Genomic DNA, 21,684 nt, shown 5'->3' on the forward strand with positions numbered 1-21,684 from the left:
ATCGCCTAACGTTGCGGTGCAATCAAATAGTACCTCTTACCCTAACCCATCTTTAGACCTAGATGGCAGACAAATTAGTTCTGAGGTTATCAAAACTAAAACTTTACCATCTTCACGAAATCTAGCTAATTTGTCACTGAATCGAAAGAATAATACCGAGCCAAACCATGGCCAGACAACCGCCATTCCTAGTTCTGGTGGATTTGATCCTTCCACACGTAAAACATCTGCTGTCATTTTTTCAAGTGAAACACACGGAGCTAATTGTCACCATATAGATCTGCCCCCGGAGGCAGCCCCCTATGCTGTAATCATGACAGGAGTCCCAGTACTAGAGGCAGGAAAAAAAGAGGGCTTTTATGACCTAAAAAATAAGGTAATGCACTGGTTAGGAAAGAACAGGCCCTTACCTCTTAATATAAATGGCGAAATTTTGAATGTCCGCAGGCTTGGTTGGGTGGGTTCACGGCCAAAGGATATTGAAGGTGATGTAATTATTGTTAACTTTAGAGACCATAGGGCAACTAGACACATAATTAATTGGTTCCAAGGTGAACATCAGAGCACCATTAGAACCTTTGACCTAACTTATTTTTATCCACAGACATTAATCAGGAACTTAACACAGCCGAAAATGTATTCACGGTCCCAAGTAGGGCCTCTTAATTATAATTTTAATTTACCTACTTTTAATCGTTTTTCCCCATTAAGAGGATTAGAGGAAGTCGATTGACTTTCACCAGGGATCCATACTAGACGCCCTTCTGGTGGCCCAACGAAGGTACAAGAAATGAGTGATCACTGCTCTCTTCTACTGAATAACGCTGTACCAGACACTGGGGGGGGGTAATTCTGGATTAATCCATATACTCTCCTGGAACATTGCAGGCCTCAAGAAACATCTGGTAAATCCAGATTGGCATGACTTCGTTAATAAATATGAGATCTGCTTGTTCCAGGAGACTTGGAGTCTGGATCCCCTCTATATGTCCGGCTATTCTACCTTTTATATACCGGCTGTGACACAGGGTGTGTTCCGCCCTTCGGTGGGTCTTCACATCTGGATCAAGGTAGCACTGAACCTGGACATCAAAGTCCATAATGATAAATCATTAGACATTCTTCATTTATCTTTTAAAGGGCCATGGAAGGGTACCAGAGTTGATCTCATTAATGTGTACGCAAGAGGTGGCCCCCTTAATCAAAATTCTGTCACTATTTCTTCCCTGGAAAATGTTTTAGCAGGAATCCCTCCACTTTCCAATATCATCTTAGGAGGTGATTTAAACTGTACATATGAACCGCTAACTGATAAAGATCTCCTAAGGACCAGTGAGGATGATACTAAAAATGTCATCCCGTCTTTAAACCTGAGTCCCATTAAGAGATGGACAGCGAGGGCATTACAGATCACTGGCCTTACCATGGAATTTAACCTTCGAGCACTAAATGGAAGAACCCCCTCCGACTCTCATGGGGCTATGACGTTTAATAGACTAAATGGACCATCTCGTATTGATTACATTATTCTAGACACTAGGGGCCTTATGTTGGTGGGCTGGCATTTACCACTTCATAAATACCGAATCATACCGATGCGGTATTTATGAAGTGGTAAATGCTATGTAGGTAATTGGTCGGTAAATATTACCGATTCGGAAAAATTCGGTAATTACCGAATCGGTATTTACCGATTCGGTAATGAGGCATACCTTCCCATTGATGGGAAGGTATGCCTGTGAGAAAGTGGCTCTGTATATACTGTTCCCTAATAGGTACAGGGTGTACAGAGTCCACAGTCCCCCAGAGGCTGATAGAGGTCAAAGTTAGGTATGACCTTACTCTCAAAAGTGGTAGCTTGGTCGAGCAGTAAGGCAGTACCAGAGGACAGTGTAAAGCATTTATTGTACACACTCAGTCAGCAAATGGTTTCACACACTCAATAACTGAACTTTAGGCCAATGATTTGTATATATAAAATATATGCTTGTTTTATTTTTAGAACCACAAAGGGGGTAAAAATATACTTTCTCAGAATGAGAGGTTGAATATAAATACTTTTGTTTCAAGCAATAAATTTGTGTAAACAGTCACAGTTGGTTGCAATAAACCATCCTATTTCCTAAACATAACAATGCATTGAGCTCAATGGTAAATTCAGGTTATTTGTAATAAATGACTGTTCAGATTACTTTTGGAATTCCAGGTCTGGATCCTAGAACCAGCCCGGGGTCAGTATTCAGAATCAAGTGATGAAAGTCGACTTAATAACTGTAATGATTTTTAAATAATATTTAGCTATTTCAAAAGTTAGCACTTAGAAAATATTTCACAGAAAACATTCAATGGATCTCTATGGCAAGAAATTCAAATTGCAGGTAGAGTACTTTATCGTTACTTTAGTAATCCAGGACTGGGTGCCTAGACCCAGGACTGGGGTCCTTATCAAAAACAGGTAAGTAATTTCGTTTGCAGAAATGGTACGATTTTAAAAGAATATTTCAAATTTGCAAAAATAGACACTTAGAAGAAATTTCACAGAAAAGCAGACAATGGTTTCCTATGGGAGAAAAATGAGTTAGAGGTAAGTATAGTTGTGAGTACTTTTCAGGGTCAGGGCTGGGCACCAAGATCCAGCACTGGGAGCTCACCCAGGAACAGGTGAGTAAATTCGTTTTTGTCACTTGGCTGATTTCTGGTGAATTTTTACAGTTTTGAAAAGTTCACACCTAGAAGATTTTTGAAGAAAAAGCCAGTCAATGTTACCCTATGAGGAAAATGAAGTTAGCGGTTTAAGGGTAAGTACTCGACTGGCAGAGTTGAAATTCCGGGCATAGACTCAGGGGTCCCCCAGTGTCAGGTAGGTACAGTTGGTTCACCCTCAGCGGTTTCAGGACGGCCGGGTGCAGAGTGAGTTAGGCCCAATGTTATCCTATGAGGGATAGGGGGGCCTTAGTTGGTGGCTGCTGTCTGGCAAGCCACGCGTCTGTGGGAGCTGGGCTCCTGGTCACTTACTCAGGGCAAGTGGGGAAGTAAGTTAGTGTAGAGAGTGCACTGCCAGGGCCACTCGGGCGGCTGGGTGCAGGGTGCTTTTGAGCCTTCGGGCGCTCAATGGAAATCAATGGGAATGTTCCGGTTTGGAAAAAGGCTGCAGGCTCGGGGACGAGGATGTTTCCGGTGCCACCACCACTTCGAGGGGTAAGTTGGGTAGTTGTAGGTTAGGTGGGTACCCCGGGATTGGGCACAGGGGGCCGCAGGGCGCCGGGTGCAGGGGTGCCTTTTGACGTCGGGAATCTTACCCTCTGGTTGATCGCGGCTGGGGTGGCACTCGGTTCTGAGGCTGCAGGCTTCGTCCAGGATGTCGAGGGGGGTCCTTGGGTGCCGGACTCGGGGTCACAGTCGCCGTGGGGTCGTCCTCAGGGTCTTTGTCCACTCCGGCACTGGCCAGGCTTGGCTGGTGCAGAGTGTGTTGGGTCCGCGGTTCCGGGCTGCTGCCAGGAGTTAGGAATAGGTTTCTCGAGTAGAGCCTCTACTCATGGGAGTCCCAGGGAATCAGAGGTCAAAGGTAGCCAGGTCCTCCGGGGTTTTTGAGGTTGCTGGCCACAAGAGATGCCGCGCTGGAGCAGGAGCAGGTTCGAGGGTCGACAGGCCGGTAGGGCTGGGGCCAAAGCAGTTGGTGTCTTCCTCTTTTTAGCAGCTGCAGGGCAGGTCTTTTTTCTTCTTGCTCTTCTTGTAGGTTTCTATCTGGAATCTGGGGAAGGAAGGTTCAGGGGGCCCCTAAATACTAGATTTAGGGGCGTTACAGGTAGGTGAAGGCCAGGGACCAATGGGTCCTTGTCCTGGGGTGGGTACACCCCCTATCCTGCCTCTCTCCTGTGGGAGGAGGGCAGTAGCCTAATCCTGATAGGGTAGGGCCTCCCATCTTCAAGATGGCGAGAGCCCGGAGATGTGCTTCACCTCGCCTCCCCCACCTGAGGGGTGGGGTGGGCAGGCTGGCACATCCCCTGTCCTTGTATGGGGTTTCCGGCCAAGCTTCCTGCCAGAGTGGGGGGTTGCAGTGGCCTGGGGAAACTCCAACTGGCGGCATGCCTTTGAAGCTTCCCTTTGCTCATCCTGGGGGAGGAGATTTCTCACCTCACCCAGGATGTGCATTGTTGCAGGCCCGGGAGAGCAGGGGCTCTCCCACCCAGGGGTCCAGCAACGTGTCTGCTGTGTGGCAGCCTGGGCAGCCTCAGAGCAGACGTGGATTGTAGGTTAGCTGTAAGGGGGCATCTCTAAGATGCCCTCTGGGGTGCTTAGTACATTAAATCCCACACTGGCATCAGTGTGGGTTTAATGTGCTGAGAAGTTTGATACCAAACTTCCCAGTCTTCAGTGTTGCCATTATGGTGCTGTGGAGTTCGTGTTTGACGAGCTCTCAGCACCATGTACTTGTAAAAGGCAGCACTGTACTTACAGTGCCCAGGAATGGACCTGGGTACTGTAGGGGCACAGGGCTCCTGCTCCTGTGCCCACACCATAGGCATAAGGCACCCAGCCATAGGGGTGGCTGACATATGCCTTGGCAGTATAGGTAATGGGCATGGCACACAGAGATGTGTGCCATGTCGACTCTTTGTTTTGTCCTGCACCCAGACACTCAGCCTGCAAGGGCAGTGTGTGTGTGTAAGGGTACAGGGCCTCTAAGGGTGGCACAAGGAGTGCTGCAGCCCTTAGAGGCCTTCCCTGGTCACAAGGCCCTGGGTACCTAGGGTACCATTTACCAGGGGCTGACATGTGGCCAGGGTTTGCCAATTGGGAGTTTGTGTGTTTTAAGGAAGGAACATAGGCCCTGGGCACCTGATTGGCAGGAGCCCAGGGCACAACAAGGAAAAGTGCATCAGCTATTAGGCAAAAAAAGGGGGGGTTACTGCAACAGAACCCCACTTTCTCACAATGCCTCATTACCGAATCGGTGAATACCGATTCGGTAATGGGGGAGCACATGCAAGGGTGGCAGGGTGTCACATTGACACCCTGTTGCACCCCTGATTCGGCCATGTGTGCACATGTGGCACACATACATGCCCTGAGGGCATGTGTGTCTGCCACATTGCACACATCTACGGGCAAAATATTGCATTTACACACATATTCGTCATTTACCACCAACTATTAGTTGGTGGTAAATAACGAATCCCCACACACACCACACAGTCCCCCTACATCTCATTTCTGTATTCGGAATTTACCGAATCGGTAAAATTACCGAATCGGTAATTTTACCGAATCGGTAATTTTACCGATTCGGTAAATTCCGAATACAGAAATTCTCCCCCTACATCTCAAAAGCCAAAATACCGGTCGGTAACGGTATAATTACCGAAAATCGGCCATTACCGACCGGTATTTGGCTACCTACATGAGGCCCCAAATCTTGGGGGTACGTGGTCGACATGAAGGTAGAACAGATGCCAGATAGTGATCACAATCCTCTCTGTGCAGCGGTCAAATGGCATGTTAGGGAAAGTACTGCAAATATGAATCTAGCCTTAAAAGCAGTAATCCCTACAAATTGCAACAGAAGGCTTAAATGGCAAAAAGTGTCCTGTCATGAGGATATCTTATCTGCCATAGCTCTCCAAGTGGCCACTAAGGCAGCGGAATTTGCCCTCCTTAATTTTACGCTGGCTGAGATGAATTGTTCAGCGCTTAGCAACTCTTATAAAGTATTTATAGAAGGTATAGGCCTTCATTTTAAAATAAGGGGGTCAAAGGGTGGGACAAATCCCGCAGTTAAGCAAGGTAATCCATGGTTTACTACTGAATGTAGAGCCCAGAGAAAGGCCATTTCACTAGCCCTACAGAAAAGAGACCCCGTAGCTGTAAGGTTGGCCAGACAAGATTACAAAAAATCTATAGAAGTTGCCAAACGGGCTTGGGAGGAGGATCACTGGCAAGAACTAAAGAAGGCAGCTTTTTTAAAAGATTCTTGCACTTTTTGGGCTTTAATAACCCAATTAACTAAAAGAGGCTCCGACCCCATTCCCAATAACATAACTGAGCAGCAGTGGTTTTTGCACTTTTCAAACCTTTACACAAGCGAGGTAGAGTTTAATCCTTCCTTGACTGTCAGTCCAGACCTTGAGCCAGTGCCACCTCAGCCGGAACCAATAGATTTTTTTACACTTGTGGAGGTACAGACAGCTATTCAAAGTATCGCTCCCGGGAAGGCGGCAGGTCCGGATGGCCTGCCAGGTAATTTGATTCTTCATGACCCTATAGTATGGGCAAATCTTATTTTTAATCTGATGAATTTATTGTTACGGGGCCATGCAGTTCCAGATTCCTGGAAGGGTGCAGAGGTAGTCACTGTTTACAAGAAGGGGGGGGAGAGAGGACCCTGCCAATTACAGACCGATAAGTCTAATTGATGTCATCCAAAAGGTGGTTGGTAGGGTACTCATTTCACGAATGGGGTCTTGGCTAGAGGAGGGAAACCTTCTAACACATTTACAAGCAGGTTTTAGAAAGAAAGTAGGTACTATGGACCAAGTATTCAGATTCACAGCTACTTATTGGAAGACTGTTCTGATTGGCAGGGGATCTTTGTACTTGGCCTTCATCGACCTTAAAACTGCTTTTGACCTTGTTCCCCGGGTTAAATTGTGGCAGGTACTACACGATATGGGTCTGCCACGATATCTTTTGGAATTTATCAAAAGATTGCACGATGGCACGTATGCAAGAATCAGATGGGGGAGTGAAGGCCAACTGACTGATAGAATACCTGTCCAGAGGGGGGTCCGCCAGGGATGTGTGATGGCTCCGACTCTGTTCTCCCTCTTTATAAATGGGGTGGCAGACCATTTGAGGGAGGACTCAGCGGATGCCCCCGCCCTGGCGGGGGAAAAAATACCGACCCTCCTTTTTGCAGATGACACTCTCCTTATGTCTAAAACTCCTTCTGGTCTCCAGAAACTGCTAGATAGGTTCAGCGACTTTTGCAATAATCGTGGCCTTACTGTCAACACTACTAAGACAAAACTGATGGTATTGTCCAGAAATAAAAAATCTAAGAAAATTAATATTGCACTAAATGGCACTTTATTAGAGGAAGTGGATGCATTTGACTATCTAGGGGTCAGGGTAAACTCTAAAATGAAATGGGATTTACATATCGCCAAAATGTCACTAAACTTCAAGAGAGTGACAGGAGCAATTATTAGAGATTATCGCCTGACCTCTAGCAAGCCTATCAGCCCTGTTTTGGTAGTTTATGAGGGCAAGGCACTGTCTGCCGCAACCTATGGCTCTGAATTATGGGGATCAGAAAGAGTTACTGATTTAGTCATAGCGGAACACAAATTTATAAGAGAGCTAGTGGGTCTCCCTGTCTCTACCCCCATTAAACCATTACTCTATGATTTGGGACGTCGCTCAATTAAAGATATTGTTGGGCTTCGCCCTTTACTTTTCTGGGTTCGCCTTAGAAGGACTTCGGAACTTAGCAACTATGCCGCAGTCCTTGATGAACTCATTGCTTTGAATGGTTTTGGGGTGATTCCGTGGTTGAAAAATCTAAGGGACCTGGTAATTAATCTGGGTTTAAAAGAAGAATGGTTATTACAACAGCCCCCGCCAAAAGATACCATCAAGAAATTATATTGGGCAAGCATAGAAGCAATGGATTTGAGAAATCCAAAGCTGGGTACTCTAACTGACACATTTTTGAGCCATAAGCCAGTACCGAAGCTGGAACCGTTTCTTGATTTTATCTCTACTCCAAGAGACAGAACATTGTTCCTTAAAATGAGGTTAGGCACGCTACCCCTGAATGATTTTACAAACAGCTGGAAAAAATTTAAATCCCACCAAACAGCTTGCCCAGGGTGTTCTAATCCATCCGAATCACTGGGCCACTTCCTGTTTGCCTGTAAGGCATACAGGGGGCCGAGGAAAAGATGGCCAAGCCCAGTGTGTAGAAATCTGGGAACTAGGCAACATTCAGTGGCCCTACGTATCCTAACAACGGATACCACATCCCTGGCGGTAATTTGTGGGGTTGCTAAATACTTGGGGATAGCGTGGCGAATACGAACTAAGCTCGTTGAATTAAGTACTGGCTAGTTTGTTATATTGTACAACTGTACCACTTTTATGAATTGGCAGCCTATTAATTGATATGCACTTGCTTGCTTACATTTCTCTGGGTTCGTCGTCCTTTTTATTCCCTTTCATGAACTTTTTATCTATTTTAAGTGTATTTGTACATGTGTTTTTATGAATTTATATTAACTTTTTATATTGTACTTTACCTGACTTATGTTGTATTGCATTTACTTTTATGATACCTTGTTATCGAATAAAGTATGTTACTACTACTAAAATATAAATGATAAATCAAAACAATTATTTCCCCCTAAAATTAATGCAATACAATATTTATTACATAATTTAGATTGTTAAACTTTACAAATCAAAGTTTTACATATTCAACTATTTTTAATAAGTTAAATATTGTGTAAACTAATAAAATATATATTTTTTTAGTTTTATATAGCCCGAACTAGCGCCGATACATTGGGTATCAGAGCGCTTTACATGAGCACCAGTTGCGTTACAGACTGACACATTCATTTTTGTTAGGCGCGGGGAGATTAAGCGATTTGCCCAGAATCACAGGATGAAGTCAAAATAATTCAATTATTTACTGTGGGTTACATCATATTTTCTTATTTTTTTAATTTTATTTTTTTTATAATTATTTTACCATAAAGCACAGTAACAGCTGAAGCAATTAGTCATGATACAGATAATTTCATCGATAAAAGTCAGAATAAAACATATATGGAGCAAAATCGACTAAAGCCATGCAGTTAAAAGAATTTCAGAGAAAAAAAGCGATTGCGATTGTCTCTTCTAAACCATATGTATAAAAGGCCAAAAGTACAACAACATTTCATCTAATTTATAATAACCGTAAATTTCATTCTACCTGCATAAATGGTGTGACCCAGGTCGTAAACAAACCCCAAATCTTCTTCCCTTTTGCGCTGCCCTTTCTCCGTCTTCGCTTTGAAGTGCTTTTTCTAGGTTATAAATATGTAAAAATCGTCCTTTCCACTGTTGAAAGGTCGGGGGTTGCGGCTCTAACCAGGCAGAGGCAACACAGAGTCTTAAGACGGCCATCGCGATAAAGAGAAGCTCTCCTCCCTTTTTCCCTGTTAATTCATTAACCCCCAGTAACATAAGATGGGGTGACAGAGAGACATCTTCTTTTAAAACAAGCTGTAAAAAAGCAGAGATTTCTCAACCTAGTAGCTCAACACCAGGGCATGTGGAAAAAATATGTATTCTATCCGCAGCATGTGCCTTACACCTGAAACAATGAATGCCCTCCACTCCCCCCATGTTCCAATTTTCGCCGGTGTGATATAGAGATCTTACAGGGCTTGAAGCGTTGTGATTGCAGATTAGCCGAACACAGCACAGAGTTCCCCAAAGCGACCGATTTGAGCAAGCAATAATCCAGGACCCCCAGTTTACCCTGCCATCTTTGCCCATGTTCTCTGGGTCGTCTGGTGACCCTTCAACAAACAACTATAAAGCTGTGATATTGAAGAGCCCGAACTGCGAATAAGCAATTCAACTCTACCCATCTGCCCAAAACCGGCAGAACCACCGGCTTTTTTAAGGAGGAAGTCCCTTAGCTGTAAAAATGTAAAGAAATCCCGGGGGGGGGGGGCATCATATTTTCATATATTTTCTACGGGAGTGTGTTGCAGTACCTAGGCGTAGCCTTATATGGTACTAGATTTATTATAAGGCCGGACTGGAGTTCATTTACTACTGGTTTGTCACCTTTGGCAGCAGTGACTTTAGACGTGTGGTAGTTTGTGAAGGGCAGTGCTCTTACTCTGTTGTGCGTGGGTGTTTTTATTGGCATGCCACTCTATAGACCCCCCCTTGCCCACCCTAAAACGATCCCATATAGTAGAAATGACTCTACAATTCCCCAACACCCCTCCTAGTCCCTCCAATACTTAGTACTGAAAAGTAAACAGAGCTTTCCCCGAGTAGAGAGGGGAGGTAAAGGTGGTAGGTTTGTGAATTGTATTTTTGTGGTATGAAGTACTGCTGTAGTAATAGTCACGAGCTACAAAATGCGGATTCTAAGTCGGCCCACGTGTTTTAAGAGTTCAGCACCCCCCCTTCAGTACCTACCTTCAGCCATACGTTGGGTGCCCCTGGGAGAGAGCTCGACAAGCTGTCCAGGGGGGAAACTTTGCCCTTCATCCTTCGCAGCCCCATCGAGTAGGGGCTGTAACAGTTCTTACCGCCTGCCCGTTTACTTAGCATTCCCTGAGACCTGCTGCCTACAACCTGTACCGAGGGGGGGGGGGGGGGGCTTAGAGGCTTGGGGGGGGGGGCAGAGAGGTTTTGGGGGGGGTCAGAGGCTTGAGGGGGCACAGAGGCTTGAGGGGGGGGGAGGCTCAGAGGCTTGAGGGGGGCCTCAGAGGCTTGAGGGGCTCAGAGGCTTGAGGGCACACAGAGACTTGAGGGGGACTCATAGACTTGAGGGGGGCACAGAGGCTTGAGGGGGGCCTCAGAGGCTTGAGGGGGCCACAGAGGTTTGAGGGGGCTCAGAGGCTTGAGGGGACACAAAGGCTTGAGTGGGTGCCACAGGGGCTTGAGGGGGGGCTCAGAGGCTTGAGGGGGGGGCTCAGAGGCTTGAGGGGGGCCACAGAGGCTTGAGGGGGCCACAGAGGCTTGAGGGGGCTCAGAGGCTTGAGAGGACGAAGAGGATTGAGGGGGGCTCATAGACTAGAGGGGGGCTCAGAGGCTTGAGGGGACACAGAGGCTTGATGGGGGCTCAGAGGCCTGAGGGGACACAGAGGCTTGAAGGGGGGCTCAGAGGCTTGAGGGGGCCTCAGAGGCTTGAGGGGGGCTCAGAGGCTTGAGGGGACACAGAGACTTGATGGGGGCTCAGAGGCTTGATGGGGGCTCAGAGGCTTGAGGGGGGGCTCAGAGGCTTGAGGGGGCCAGAAAGGAAGGGGGCTCAGAGGCTTGAGGGGGCTCAGAGGCGTGAGGGGGGCCACAGAGGCTTGAGGGGGGCCACAGAGGCTTGAGGGAGCTCAGAGGCTTGATGGGGCCACAGAGGCACGAGGGGGCCTCAGAGGGAGGGTGCTCAGAGGCTTGAGGGGGCACAGATGCTTGAGGGGGCTCAGAGGCTTGAGGGGGGCCGCAGAGGCTTGAGGGGGCTCAGATGCTTGAGGGGGGCTCAGAGGCTTGAGGGGGGCCACAGAGGCTTGAGGGGGGCCACAGAGGCTTGAGGGGGCCACAGAGGCTTAAGGGAGCTCAGAGGGTGAGGAGGGGGGCTCATAGACTTGAGGAGGGGCTCAGAGGCTTGAGGGGGGCTCAGAGGCTTGAGAGGGCTCAGAGGCTTGAGAGGGCTCAGAGGCTTGAGGGGGGGCCACAGAGGCTTGAGGGGGGCTCAGAGGCTTGAGGGGGCCTCAGAGGGAGGGGGCTCAGATGCTTGAGGGGGCTCAGATGCTTGAGGGGGGCTCAGAGGCTTGAGGGGGGCCACAGAGGCTTGAGGGGGGCCACAGAGGCTTAAGGGAGCTCAGAGGCGTGAGGAGGGGGGGGGGCTCATAGACTTGAGGAGGGGCTCAGAGGCTTGAGGGGGGCTCAGAGGCTTGAGAGGGCTCAGAGGCTTGAGAGGGCTCAGAGGCTTGAGGGGGGGCCACAGAGGCTTGAGGGGGCCTCAGAGGGAGGGGGCTCAGAGGCTTGAGGGGGGCACAGAGGCTTTAGGGGGGGCTCACAGACTTGAGGGGGCTCAGAGGCTTGAGGGGGGCACAGAGGCTTTAGGGGGGCAGTATGAGGGGGAAGGTGGGGAGAGGTGGGGAGAGAATCTGAAGGAAGGTGCGGAGGAGAGGTTTTAACAGGTGAAGGAAGCAGAGAGACAAATAGGCAAGGCACAGAGAGAGGAACCGAGAGATGGATAGTGAGAGATGGAGGACAGAGAGAGAGATACTGAGGGATGGAGGACAGAGAGATGGACTGTTAGATTGGTACCAGGTGATGAGGAAGTACAGAGAAAGGGACCGAGGGAGGGGCTCAGAGATGAGGGAGTACAGAGAGAGGGACCGAGAAAGGAGTACCAGCAGATGAGGGAGTACAGAGAGAGGGACCGAGAAAGGAGTACCAGCAGATGAGGGAGTACAGAGAGAGGGACCGAGAAAGGAGTACCAACAGATGAGGGAGTACAGAGAGAGGGACCGAGAAAGGAATACCAGCAGATGAGGGAGTACAGAGAGAGGGACCGAGAAAGGAGTACCAACAGATGAGGGAGTACAGAGAGAGGGACCGAGAAAGGAGTACCAACAGATGAGGGAGTACAGAGAGAGGGACCGAGAAAGGAATACCAACAGATGAGGGAGTACAGAGAGAGGGACCGAGAAAGGAGCACCAACAGAAGAGGGAGTACAGAGAGAGGGACCGAGAAAGAAATACCAACAGATGAGGGAGTACAGAGAGAGGGACCGAGAGACGAAGTAGTACTGAGAGAGGGACCGAGAGAGGGATACCGAGAGATGAGGGAGTACAGAGAGAGGGACCGAGAGAGGGATACAGAGAGATGAGGGACTACAGAAAGAGGGACCGAGAGAGGGATACAGAGAGATGAGGGACTACAGAGAGGGGAGTACCGACAGGTGAAGGATGAGACAGAGAGGCACCAGTTCCGGGGATGAGAGAGTATAAAGAGAGGCACCAGTTCCGGGGATGAGAGAGTATAAAGAGAGGGATCGGGACCAAGGGATGAGGGAGTGGAGAGAGAGGGACCGAAGGAAGGGTACCGAGAAATGGAGTACAGAGAGAGGGGCCGAGGGATGATGGAGTCCAGAGAGGGATGGAGGGAAGGGGACAGGGAGGATAGAGTACAGGGGGTGGCTCAGGGTCAGACAGATCTCTTCTGGTGAGGGACCTCCAGTGGCGGCCCTGCACCCGCCCCTCACCGAAGCTTTAGGTGGTAATTCCTCCTGGTCTCTTCTTTTTAGGGCCCAGTATTACCACCTGTCTTTCTCTCCCTCCCTGAACCCGCAAGGTAGGGTCCTGCCCCCCAGCTGCCACCTCTCTGTGATCACAGGTAGGTTTTCTCAAACAAATCCTGTTCTTAGCCCCTTACACCACTGCCTAAAGAAGACCCTCCCCCCCCCCATAGGAAGTGTGCATGGATACCCCTCACCCACAGCCATCACAAGCCTGACTTTCTTGTTCCATTTTCCTCTCTTGCCATGGGTCGGTCAGAAGTCCCTTTTCTGTCAGTAATTCCACAGGAGGCCCGAGCTCAGGGAGATGAGGGCACCTCAGCGAAAGGAGCGAAACGCGTGTCGCCGACAGCTGGAATCATGGCCAGTACCCAACCCTTGCAGTCGAAAGCACCAGTGACTACCCTAGGGCTCGCCCAGGTACCCCTAGGAAGCACCCCCTGGCCTGCACTTGTCAGCGCCCCACCAGAGCACACCGCCACCATTGACACCCCGCCGCGCCCTGGCACGGAAAGAGGATGCGACTCACTGCGACAGCGCCCTGCGGCGCGGGGTTTCCTGTCCTGCTCTTCTTAGATATGGAGGGGGTTTTCATCAGCTCCTTCTTCTTCCTGGAGAACATCTCAGCCCCTGGACCCCGAGCTGTCCAGTTGGAGCCCCTTGCTGGCCTGGCTTCGTAGGACCCTCAAGACCAGGCCTGACCCATCCAGAGGTTCCTGCCACCTGCAAGGCCCTGTCCACAGGCTCCTGCGCCCCTCAGACCGGCCCTCCCCTCCCCGGGTGTCTTACACCACCCATCTCCAGCAGCTCCGTCGACGCACTAGTGCTCCCCTCGAAGTGCCAGGCCTGCAGCACGTGACGGCCTGCGCGCTTCCTGATTGGCCACTCGGAGCAACCACAAACCTGCTCAGAGGGGGGAAAACAGTGTAGACAGGAAAAGGATGACATGCAAAAAACAAACAGGCGTGCTCGGCTGCATGCAGCTCTGCAGCTTCCTCTCTGACCCGAGGGCGGGAGGGGCAGCAGGGTGGAGGGCTGGAGGGGACAGGGGCAGCAGGGTGGAGGGCTGGAGTGAGTAGGGGCAGCAGGGTGGAGGGAGCAACAAGGTGAAGGGCTGAAGCAGGGGGGCAGGGGCAGCAGGGCGCAGGGCTGGAGGGGTCAGGGTCAGCAAGGTGGAGGGCGGGAGGGGGCAGGGCCAGCAGGGTGGAGGGCAGGAGGGGGCAGGGGCAGCAAGGTGGAGGGCAGCAGGGTGGAGGGCAGCAGGGTGGAGGGGGCAGTGGTGGCAGGGTGGAGGGCGGGAGGGGGCAGGGGCATCAGGGTGGAGGGTGCAGGGGCAGCAGTGTGGAAGGCAGGAGGGGGCAGAGGCAGCGGGGTGGAGGGCTGGAGGTGCAGTAGGGTGGAGGGCTGGAGGGGGAGAAGGCAGCGGGGTGGATGGCGGGAGCGGCATAGGCTGGAGGGGCAGCAAGGTGGAGGGCTAAATGGAGCAGGGTGGAGTGCTGGAGAGGGCAGAGGCAGCAGGGTGGAGGGAGCAGGGGCAGCAGGGTGGAAGGCAGGAGGGGCAGTTGCAGTAGGGTGGAGGGTGGGAGGGGGCAACTGCGTGGAGGGAGGGAGGGGACAGGGTGGAGTGCTGGAGGGGGCAGGGGCAGCAGGGTGGAGGTGGCAGGGGCGGCAGGGTGGCGGGCAGGAGGGTCAGTTGCAGTAGGGTGGAGGGTGGGAGGGGGCAGGGGCAGCTGCTTGGAGGGCGGGAGGGGACAGGGGCAGCAGGGTGGAGGGGCAGCTCTGTGGGTGGCTGGAGGGGACAGGGGCAGCAGGGTGAAGGGGGCAGGGGTGGCAGGGTGGAGAGCCGGAGGAGGCAGGGTGGAGGACTGGAGGGGGCAGTGGCAGCCCGGTGGAGGGCTTGAGGGGGGCAGAGGGTGGGCGGGGGGTCAGGGTGGAGGGCAGGAGGGGCAGTTGCAGAAGGGTGGAGGGTGGGAGGGGGCAGGGGCAGCTGCGTGGAGGGCGGGAGGGGACAGGGGCAGCAGGGTGGAAGGGGCAGGGGCAGCTCAGTGGAGGGCTGGAGGGGGCAGGGGCAGCAGGGTGAAGGGGGCAGGGGTGGCAGGGTGGAGAGCTGGAGGAGGCAGTGGCAGCCTGGTGGAGGGCTTGAGGGGGAGAGGCAGCAGGGTGGAGGGCGGGTGGGGGAGCAGAGGCAGCAGGGTGGAGGGCTGGAGGGGCAGAGGCAGCAGGGTGCAGGGGGACAGAGGAAGCAGAGTGGAAGGCTGGAGGGGGCAGAGGCAGCAGGGTGGAGGGCTGGAGGGGCAGAGGCGGCAGGGTGGAGGGCTGGAGGAGGCAGGGGTGGCAGCGTGGAGGGCTGGGGGGCAGGGACAGCAGCGTGGAGGGCTGGAGGGGGAAGGGAGGGTAGGGACAGCAGGGTGGAGGGCTGGAGGAGGCAGGGGTGGCAGCGTGGTGGGCTGGAGGGGGCAGGGACAGCAGGGTGGAGGGCTGGAGGGGGCAGAGACATCACGGTTGAGGGCTGGAGGAGGCAGGGGCAGCAGGGTAGGGGACTGGAGGGGGCAGAGGCAGCAGGGTGGAAGGATGGAGGGGGCAGAGGCAGCAGGGTGGAGGGCTGAAGGAGCAGGGGCAGCAGGGTGGAGGGCTGGAGGAGGCAGGGGTGGCAGCGTGGAGGGCTGGAGGAGGCAGGGTGGAAGGCAGGAGGGAGCAGGGACCGTAGGGTGGAGGGGGTAGGGGCAGCAGGGAGGAGGGCAGGAGGGCGCAGGTACAGCAGGGTGGAGGGCTCGAGGGGGCCGAGGCAGCAGCGTGGAAGGCTGGATGGTGCTGGGGGCTGTGGTGGCAGGGTGAAGGGCTGGAGGGGGCACGGCCAGCAAGGCGGAGGCCAGGAGGGGGCTGGGGCAGTAGGGTAAAGGGGGTAGGAGCAGCACGGAGGAGGGTATGAGGTGGCAGGGGCAGCAGGGTGGAGGGTGGAGGGCAGGAGGGGGCAAGGTGAAGGGCTGGAGGGGCCAGTGATAGTAGGGTGGAGGGCTGGAGGGGGTAGGGGCACGAGGGTGGAGAGCACAGGGGCAGCAGGGTGGAAGGCTGTTGGGGGCAGCGGTAATAGCGAAAAACCGGCACCTGCAGCCCCCGCGGTGTGGGCGGCCAAAGCTCCAGGGGGCCCCTCAGCACTATATGCCAGCCTGAGAGCTCCTCAATGAGCCGGGGGGGGGGGCTCGACGTGCCTTGCAGAGAGGCCCCTTTAAGCTGTGTTACGCCAGTGGAAGGCAGCAGGGTGGAAGGCAGGAGGGGGCACGGGCAGCAGGGTGGAAGGCGAGAGGGGGTAGGGGCAGCAGGGCGGAAGGCGGGAGCCGGGAGGGGGCAGGGGCAGCAGGATGGAGGGGGTAGGGGTATCAGGGTGGAAGGCAGGAGGGGCAAAGGCAGCGGGGTGGAGGGTGGGAGGGCAGGGGTTGAAGGTCTGCTCCCTCAGTTCAGTTGTGTTCAGTATTGTCAGGGGCGTGTTGGCTGCACGTGCCTACCCCCTGCTGGTGGTGCCAGAGCATTCTCTGGGTATCTGAGGGTGTGTGGGAGTATTGCAGGTGGAGGTAATTTCTAGTTTGTGACACGGTATTTAAACTCTGTTCTCGCCTGGCAGGGTGGCACCTCCGCTTCCCGCCAAGGAGCGGCAGCACGTGCAGAAGGCCTCTCTAGCACGTGCGGGGCGTGCAGGCCCAGCAGCCTCAGTGGGTCTCAGGTGCTGTTAGGGTGATTATCGAGTTTGAGTTCAGGCCAGGTTTTAGCAGGAGCCCTGAGGTCACCTGTGGAGACAGCCAAAGAGGCCTCCAAAGCCAGCCCGGATCAACTGGTGACCAGACACAGGCGGCGAAGGATGCGGGAGGAGGGCCGGGGTGATTTCACATCAATGGCTGCACCCCGAGACCCACCTCACCCACAAAGCCACGAGAAGCGCCACATCCGCATACCATCCACCCGGTCAGACGTCATCAGACTGGAGAAGAAATGCAGGCAGAAAGAGGGAGGACAGGCCGCCCCCACGCATGCGCGCAGGATCTGGAACCCCCCCCCCCCCCATGAAGATCAGAACCGTCCCTGCCTCACTGCAGCTCAGAAGCCGAAGGTGTAAAGTAAAGTGATGGGACCTCTGCAGAATGTGAAAAGGAGCCACTGGGTCACCCATAGCTCACAAACGTTTAGCGGCTTTGGGCTAAATGGGGTACACCTGAAAGGCTGAGGGTAAGGGGTTCTACAACAGACACGACGCAGAGACCACTTGTGGCCCGAAGATACCCATCTTGATGGCATCAGCAAGTTTCTTCACGAGGCGCAACGCCAACTGCAAGCGCCAGGAAGCTGGCGGCCTCTGTGGATCCAGTGATGGTTTCGTCATGAGGACAGTACTACCCGTGAGAGACATGAAGCTGGCGGCCTCTGTAGACCCAGTGATGGTTTCGTCATGAGGACAATGGCAGCCGCGAGGGGTCATGTAGCTGGCGGCCTCTGTAGACCCAGTGATGGTTTCATCATGAGGACAATGGCAGCCGCGAGGGACATGAAGCTGGCGGCCTCTGTAGACCCAGTGTGTCGGGTTCACGGCGTTTGCCGTTCCCCGACATCCCGCTAAACACACACAATACTGCCGGGATACTCACTTCCGGGTGGAAGCTGAGCCCCGGTCTAGTCCTCTGAGCCAACTGCGGGTCACAGAAGCACTTCCGGGGGAAACGCTTATACATCGCGTTTCCCGCCGGCTCCGTGCTTCAAATTCTTCTGAGGCTAACGCTGCGTAGGAGGTTTCCTGAGACCCGCCGTTACGCAGGTAACTGTTGGTTTATGTGCTATTTGAGGTTCTTTGGCGTCCGCGCTGGAGCGCTGAACTCCTGTTACTTTGGCGTCCGCGCTGGAGCGCTAAAACTCTGGTTTCTTTGGCGTCCGCGCTGGAGCGCTAAACTCTGGTTTCTTTGGCGTAGCGCTGAAGCGCTGGCATCTGTTCTTTGGGGTCAGCGCAGGAGCGCCATCATCCTTGGTTCTTTTGTTCTTTGGGGTCAGTGCAGGAGCGCCATCATCCTTGGTTCTTTTGTTCTTTGGGGTCAGCGCAGGAGCGATATATTTGGTGTTCTTTAGGGACCGCGCATCAGCGCTATACTTTGTTCCTGGGGGCCGCGCAGGAGCGCTACGCTTGTGGTTCACTGGGTGCTCATACCGAGGCGCTGTGTTTAACATTGGACATCTCGTTCTCGACGACATCACGCAGGAGAAGTTCTCCTGGTTTATCCTGAATACCGTGATCTGCACAAACACTGGTGAGTCCTGGCAGGAAAACATTTGTGTGTGTTTTAGGGAATATAATAACAAGGGCGACTGTAGGGGTTGTTTACCAATCAGGTTCTCGTTTGTTTTCCCAGTTGCCCTCGGGATCTCCTGCAAGCTCCATTCCACTCACCACGACTCTACGCCCTCTTCTGGCTCCTATCCTTGCGTCCATCTCATCCCTGTTGGGTTCTAGGTCCAAGGGGGTCAGGTGGGTACTAGGGCGGGCGCTCCTGTCGTCTCTGCGGAATCGCTTCACAAGCCAAGGTAAGTCTTGTGGGGCACCTGACACAGTGATGGTTTCATCATGAGGAAAGTACCACCCGCGAGGACATGAAGCTGGCGGCCTCTGTAGACCCAGTGATGGTTTCATCATGAGGACAGTGCCCCCCGTGAGGGACATGAAGCTGGCGGCCTCTGTAGACCCAGTGATAGATTCCTCATGAGGACAATGACAGCTGCAAGGGACATGAAGCCAACGGCCTCTGTAGACCCAGTGATGGTTTATCACGAGTACAATGCCACCTGCGAAGGACATGAAGCTGGCGGCCTCTGTATACCCAGTGATGGTTTCATCATGAGGACAGTACCCCCCGCGAGGGACATCAACCTGGCGGCCTCTGTAGACCCAGTGATGGTTTCGTCATGAGGACAGTGCCCCCCGCGAGGGACATGAAGCTGGCGGCCTCTGTAGACCCAGTGATGGTTTCTTTATGAGGACAGTGCCCCCCACAAGGGACATGAAGCTGGCAGCCTCTGGAGACCCAGTGATGGTTTCGTCATGAGGACAGTGCCCCCATGCGAAGGACATGAAGCTGGTGGCCTCTGTAGACCCAGTGATGGTTTCGGCATGAGGACAATGCCACCCGTGAGGGACATGAAGCAGGCGGCCTCTGTAGACCCAGTGATGGTTTCGTCATGAGGACAGTGCCCCCCGCAAGGGACATGAAGCTGGCAGCCTGTGTAGACACAGCAATGGTTTCATTATGAGGACTGTGCCCCCCACGAGGGACATGAAGCTGCAAGCCTCAGGAGACCCAGTGATGGTTTCGTCATGAGGACAGTGCCCCCCGTGAGGGACATAAAGCTGGCGGCCTCTGTAGACCCAGTGATTGATTCCTCATGAGGACAGTGCCCCCCGTGAGGGACATGAAGCTAACGGCCTCTGTAGACCCTGTGATGGTTTATCACGAGGACAATGCCACCTGCGAAGGACATGAAGCTGGTGGCCTCTGTAGACCCAGTGATGGTTTCATCATGAGGACAATACGACCGGCGAGGGACATGAAGCTGGCAGCCTCTGTAGACCGAGTGATGGTTTCGTCATGAGGACAATGCCACCCACGAGGGACATGAAGCTGGCGGCCTCTGTAGACCCAGTGATGGTTTCATTATGAGGACAGTGCCCCCCATGAGGGAAATTAATCTTACGGCCTCTTTAGACCCAGTGATGGTTTCGTCATGAGGACAGTACCACTCGCGAGGGACATGAAGTTGGCGGCCTCTGTAGACCCAGTGATAGTTTCATCATGAGGACAATGCCAGCCACGAGGGACATGCAGCTGGCGGTCTCTGTAGACCCAGTGATGGTTTCATCATGAGGACAGTACCACCCACGAGGGACATGAAGCTGGCGGCCTCTGTAGACCCAGTGATGGTTTCATCATGAGGACAATGGCAGCCGCGAGGGACATGAAGCTGGCGGCCTCTGTAGACCCAGTGATGGTTTCATCATGAGGACAGTACCACCCGCGAGGACATGAAGCTGGCGGCCTCTGTAGACCCAGTGATGGTTTCATCATGAGGACAGTGCCCCCCGTGAGGGACATGAAGCTGGCGGCCTCTGTAGACCCAGTGATGGATTCCTCATGAGGACAGTGCCCCCCGTGAGGGACATGAAGCTAACGGCCTCTGTAGACCCTGTGATGGTTTATCACAAGGACAATGCCACCTGCGAAGGACATGAAGCTGGCGGCCTCTGTAGACCCAGTGATGGTTTCGTCATGAGGACGACGCCACCCACGAGGGACATGAAGCAGGTGGCCTCTGTAGACCCAGTGATGGTTTCATTATGAGGACAATGCCAGTCGCGAGGGACATCAAGCTGGCGGCCTCTGTAGACCCAGTGATGGTATCATCATGAGGACATTCCCCCCCCGAGGGACATGAAGCTGGTGGCCTCTCTAGACCCAGTGATGGTATCGTCATGAGGACAGTACCATCCGCAAGGGACATGAAGCTGGCGGCCTCTGTAGACCCAGTGATGGTTTCGTCATGAGGACAATGCCACCTACGAGGGACATGAAGCTGGTGGCCTCTGTAGAACCAGGGATGGTTTCGTCATGAGGACAGTGCCCCTCGCGAGGCACATGAAGCTGGCGGCCTCTGTATACCCAGTGATTGTTTCATCATGAGGACAGTACCCCCCGCGAGGGACATGAGGCAGGCAGCCTCTGTAGACCCAGTGATGGTTTCATTATGAGGACAATGCCAGGCGCGAGGGACATGAAGCTGGCGGCCTCTGTAGACCCAGTGATGGTTTTGTCATGAGGACAGTGCCCCCCGCGAGGGAGATGAAGCTGGCGGCCTCTGTAGTCCCAGTGATGGTTTCGTCATGAGGACAGTACGACCCGCGAGGGACATGAAGCTGGCAGCCTCTGTAGACCGAGTGATGGTTTCGTCATGAGGACAATGCCACCCGCGAGGGACATGAAGCTGGCGGCCTCTATAGACCCAGTGATGGTTTGGTCATGAGGACAGTGCCCCCGCGAGGGAGATGAAGATGGCGGCCTCTGTAGACCCAGTGATGGTTTCATTATGAGGACAGTGCCTCCCATGAGGGAAATTAAGCTCACGGCCTCTTTAGACCCAGTGATGGTTTCGTCATGAGGACAGTACCACTCGTGAGGGACATGAAGCTGGCGGCCTCTGTAGACCCAGTGATAGTTTCATCATGAGGACAATGCCAGCCACGAGGGACATGCAGCTGGCGGCCTCTGTAGACCCAGTGATGGTTTCATCATGAGGACAGTACCACCCAAGAGGGACATGACGCTGGCGGCCTCTGTAGACCCAGTGATGGTTTCATCATGAGGACAGTGCCAGCAGCGAGGGACATGAAGCTGGCGGCCTCTGTAGATCCAGTGATGGTTTCATCATGCGGACAGTACCACCCGTGAGACATGAGGCTGTCGGCCTCTGTAGACCCAGTGATGGTTTCATCATGAGGACAGTACCACCCGCCAGGGACATGAAGCTGGCGGCCTCTGTAGACCCAGTGATGGTTTCATCATGAGGACAGTACTACCCGTGAGAGACATGAAGCTGGCGGCCTCTGTAGACCCAGTGATGGTTTCGTCAT

At 53.3% G+C, this 21,684-nt stretch overlaps 1 protein-coding gene across 4 annotated transcripts in view; it reads right to left on the minus strand.

Annotated features, from left to right (window-relative positions):
* Positions 1-13,884, minus strand: part of ARHGAP45 (Rho GTPase activating protein 45) — a 296,938-nt gene extending 283,054 nt beyond the window's left edge. For 2 of the 4 annotated variants that reach the window (XM_085638863.1, XM_085638861.1), the window contains exon 1: positions 10,207-10,353. In XM_085638863.1, the coding sequence (XP_085494989.1) occupies positions 10,207-10,341 (135 nt within the window). In that variant the 5' untranslated portion in view covers positions 10,342-10,353. Of the gene's footprint in view, positions 1-10,206; positions 10,354-13,560 lie in introns of those variants that run through there. The other 2 variants (XM_085638862.1, XM_085638864.1) reach the window with 2 other exon arrangements.
* Between the last annotated feature and the right edge of the window lie 7,800 nt (positions 13,885-21,684).

The sequence above is a fragment of the Triturus cristatus genome, chromosome 12 (genome assembly GCF_964204655.1).
Source record: "Triturus cristatus chromosome 12, aTriCri1.1, whole genome shotgun sequence".
NCBI lineage: Eukaryota > Metazoa > Chordata > Amphibia > Caudata > Salamandridae > Triturus > Triturus cristatus.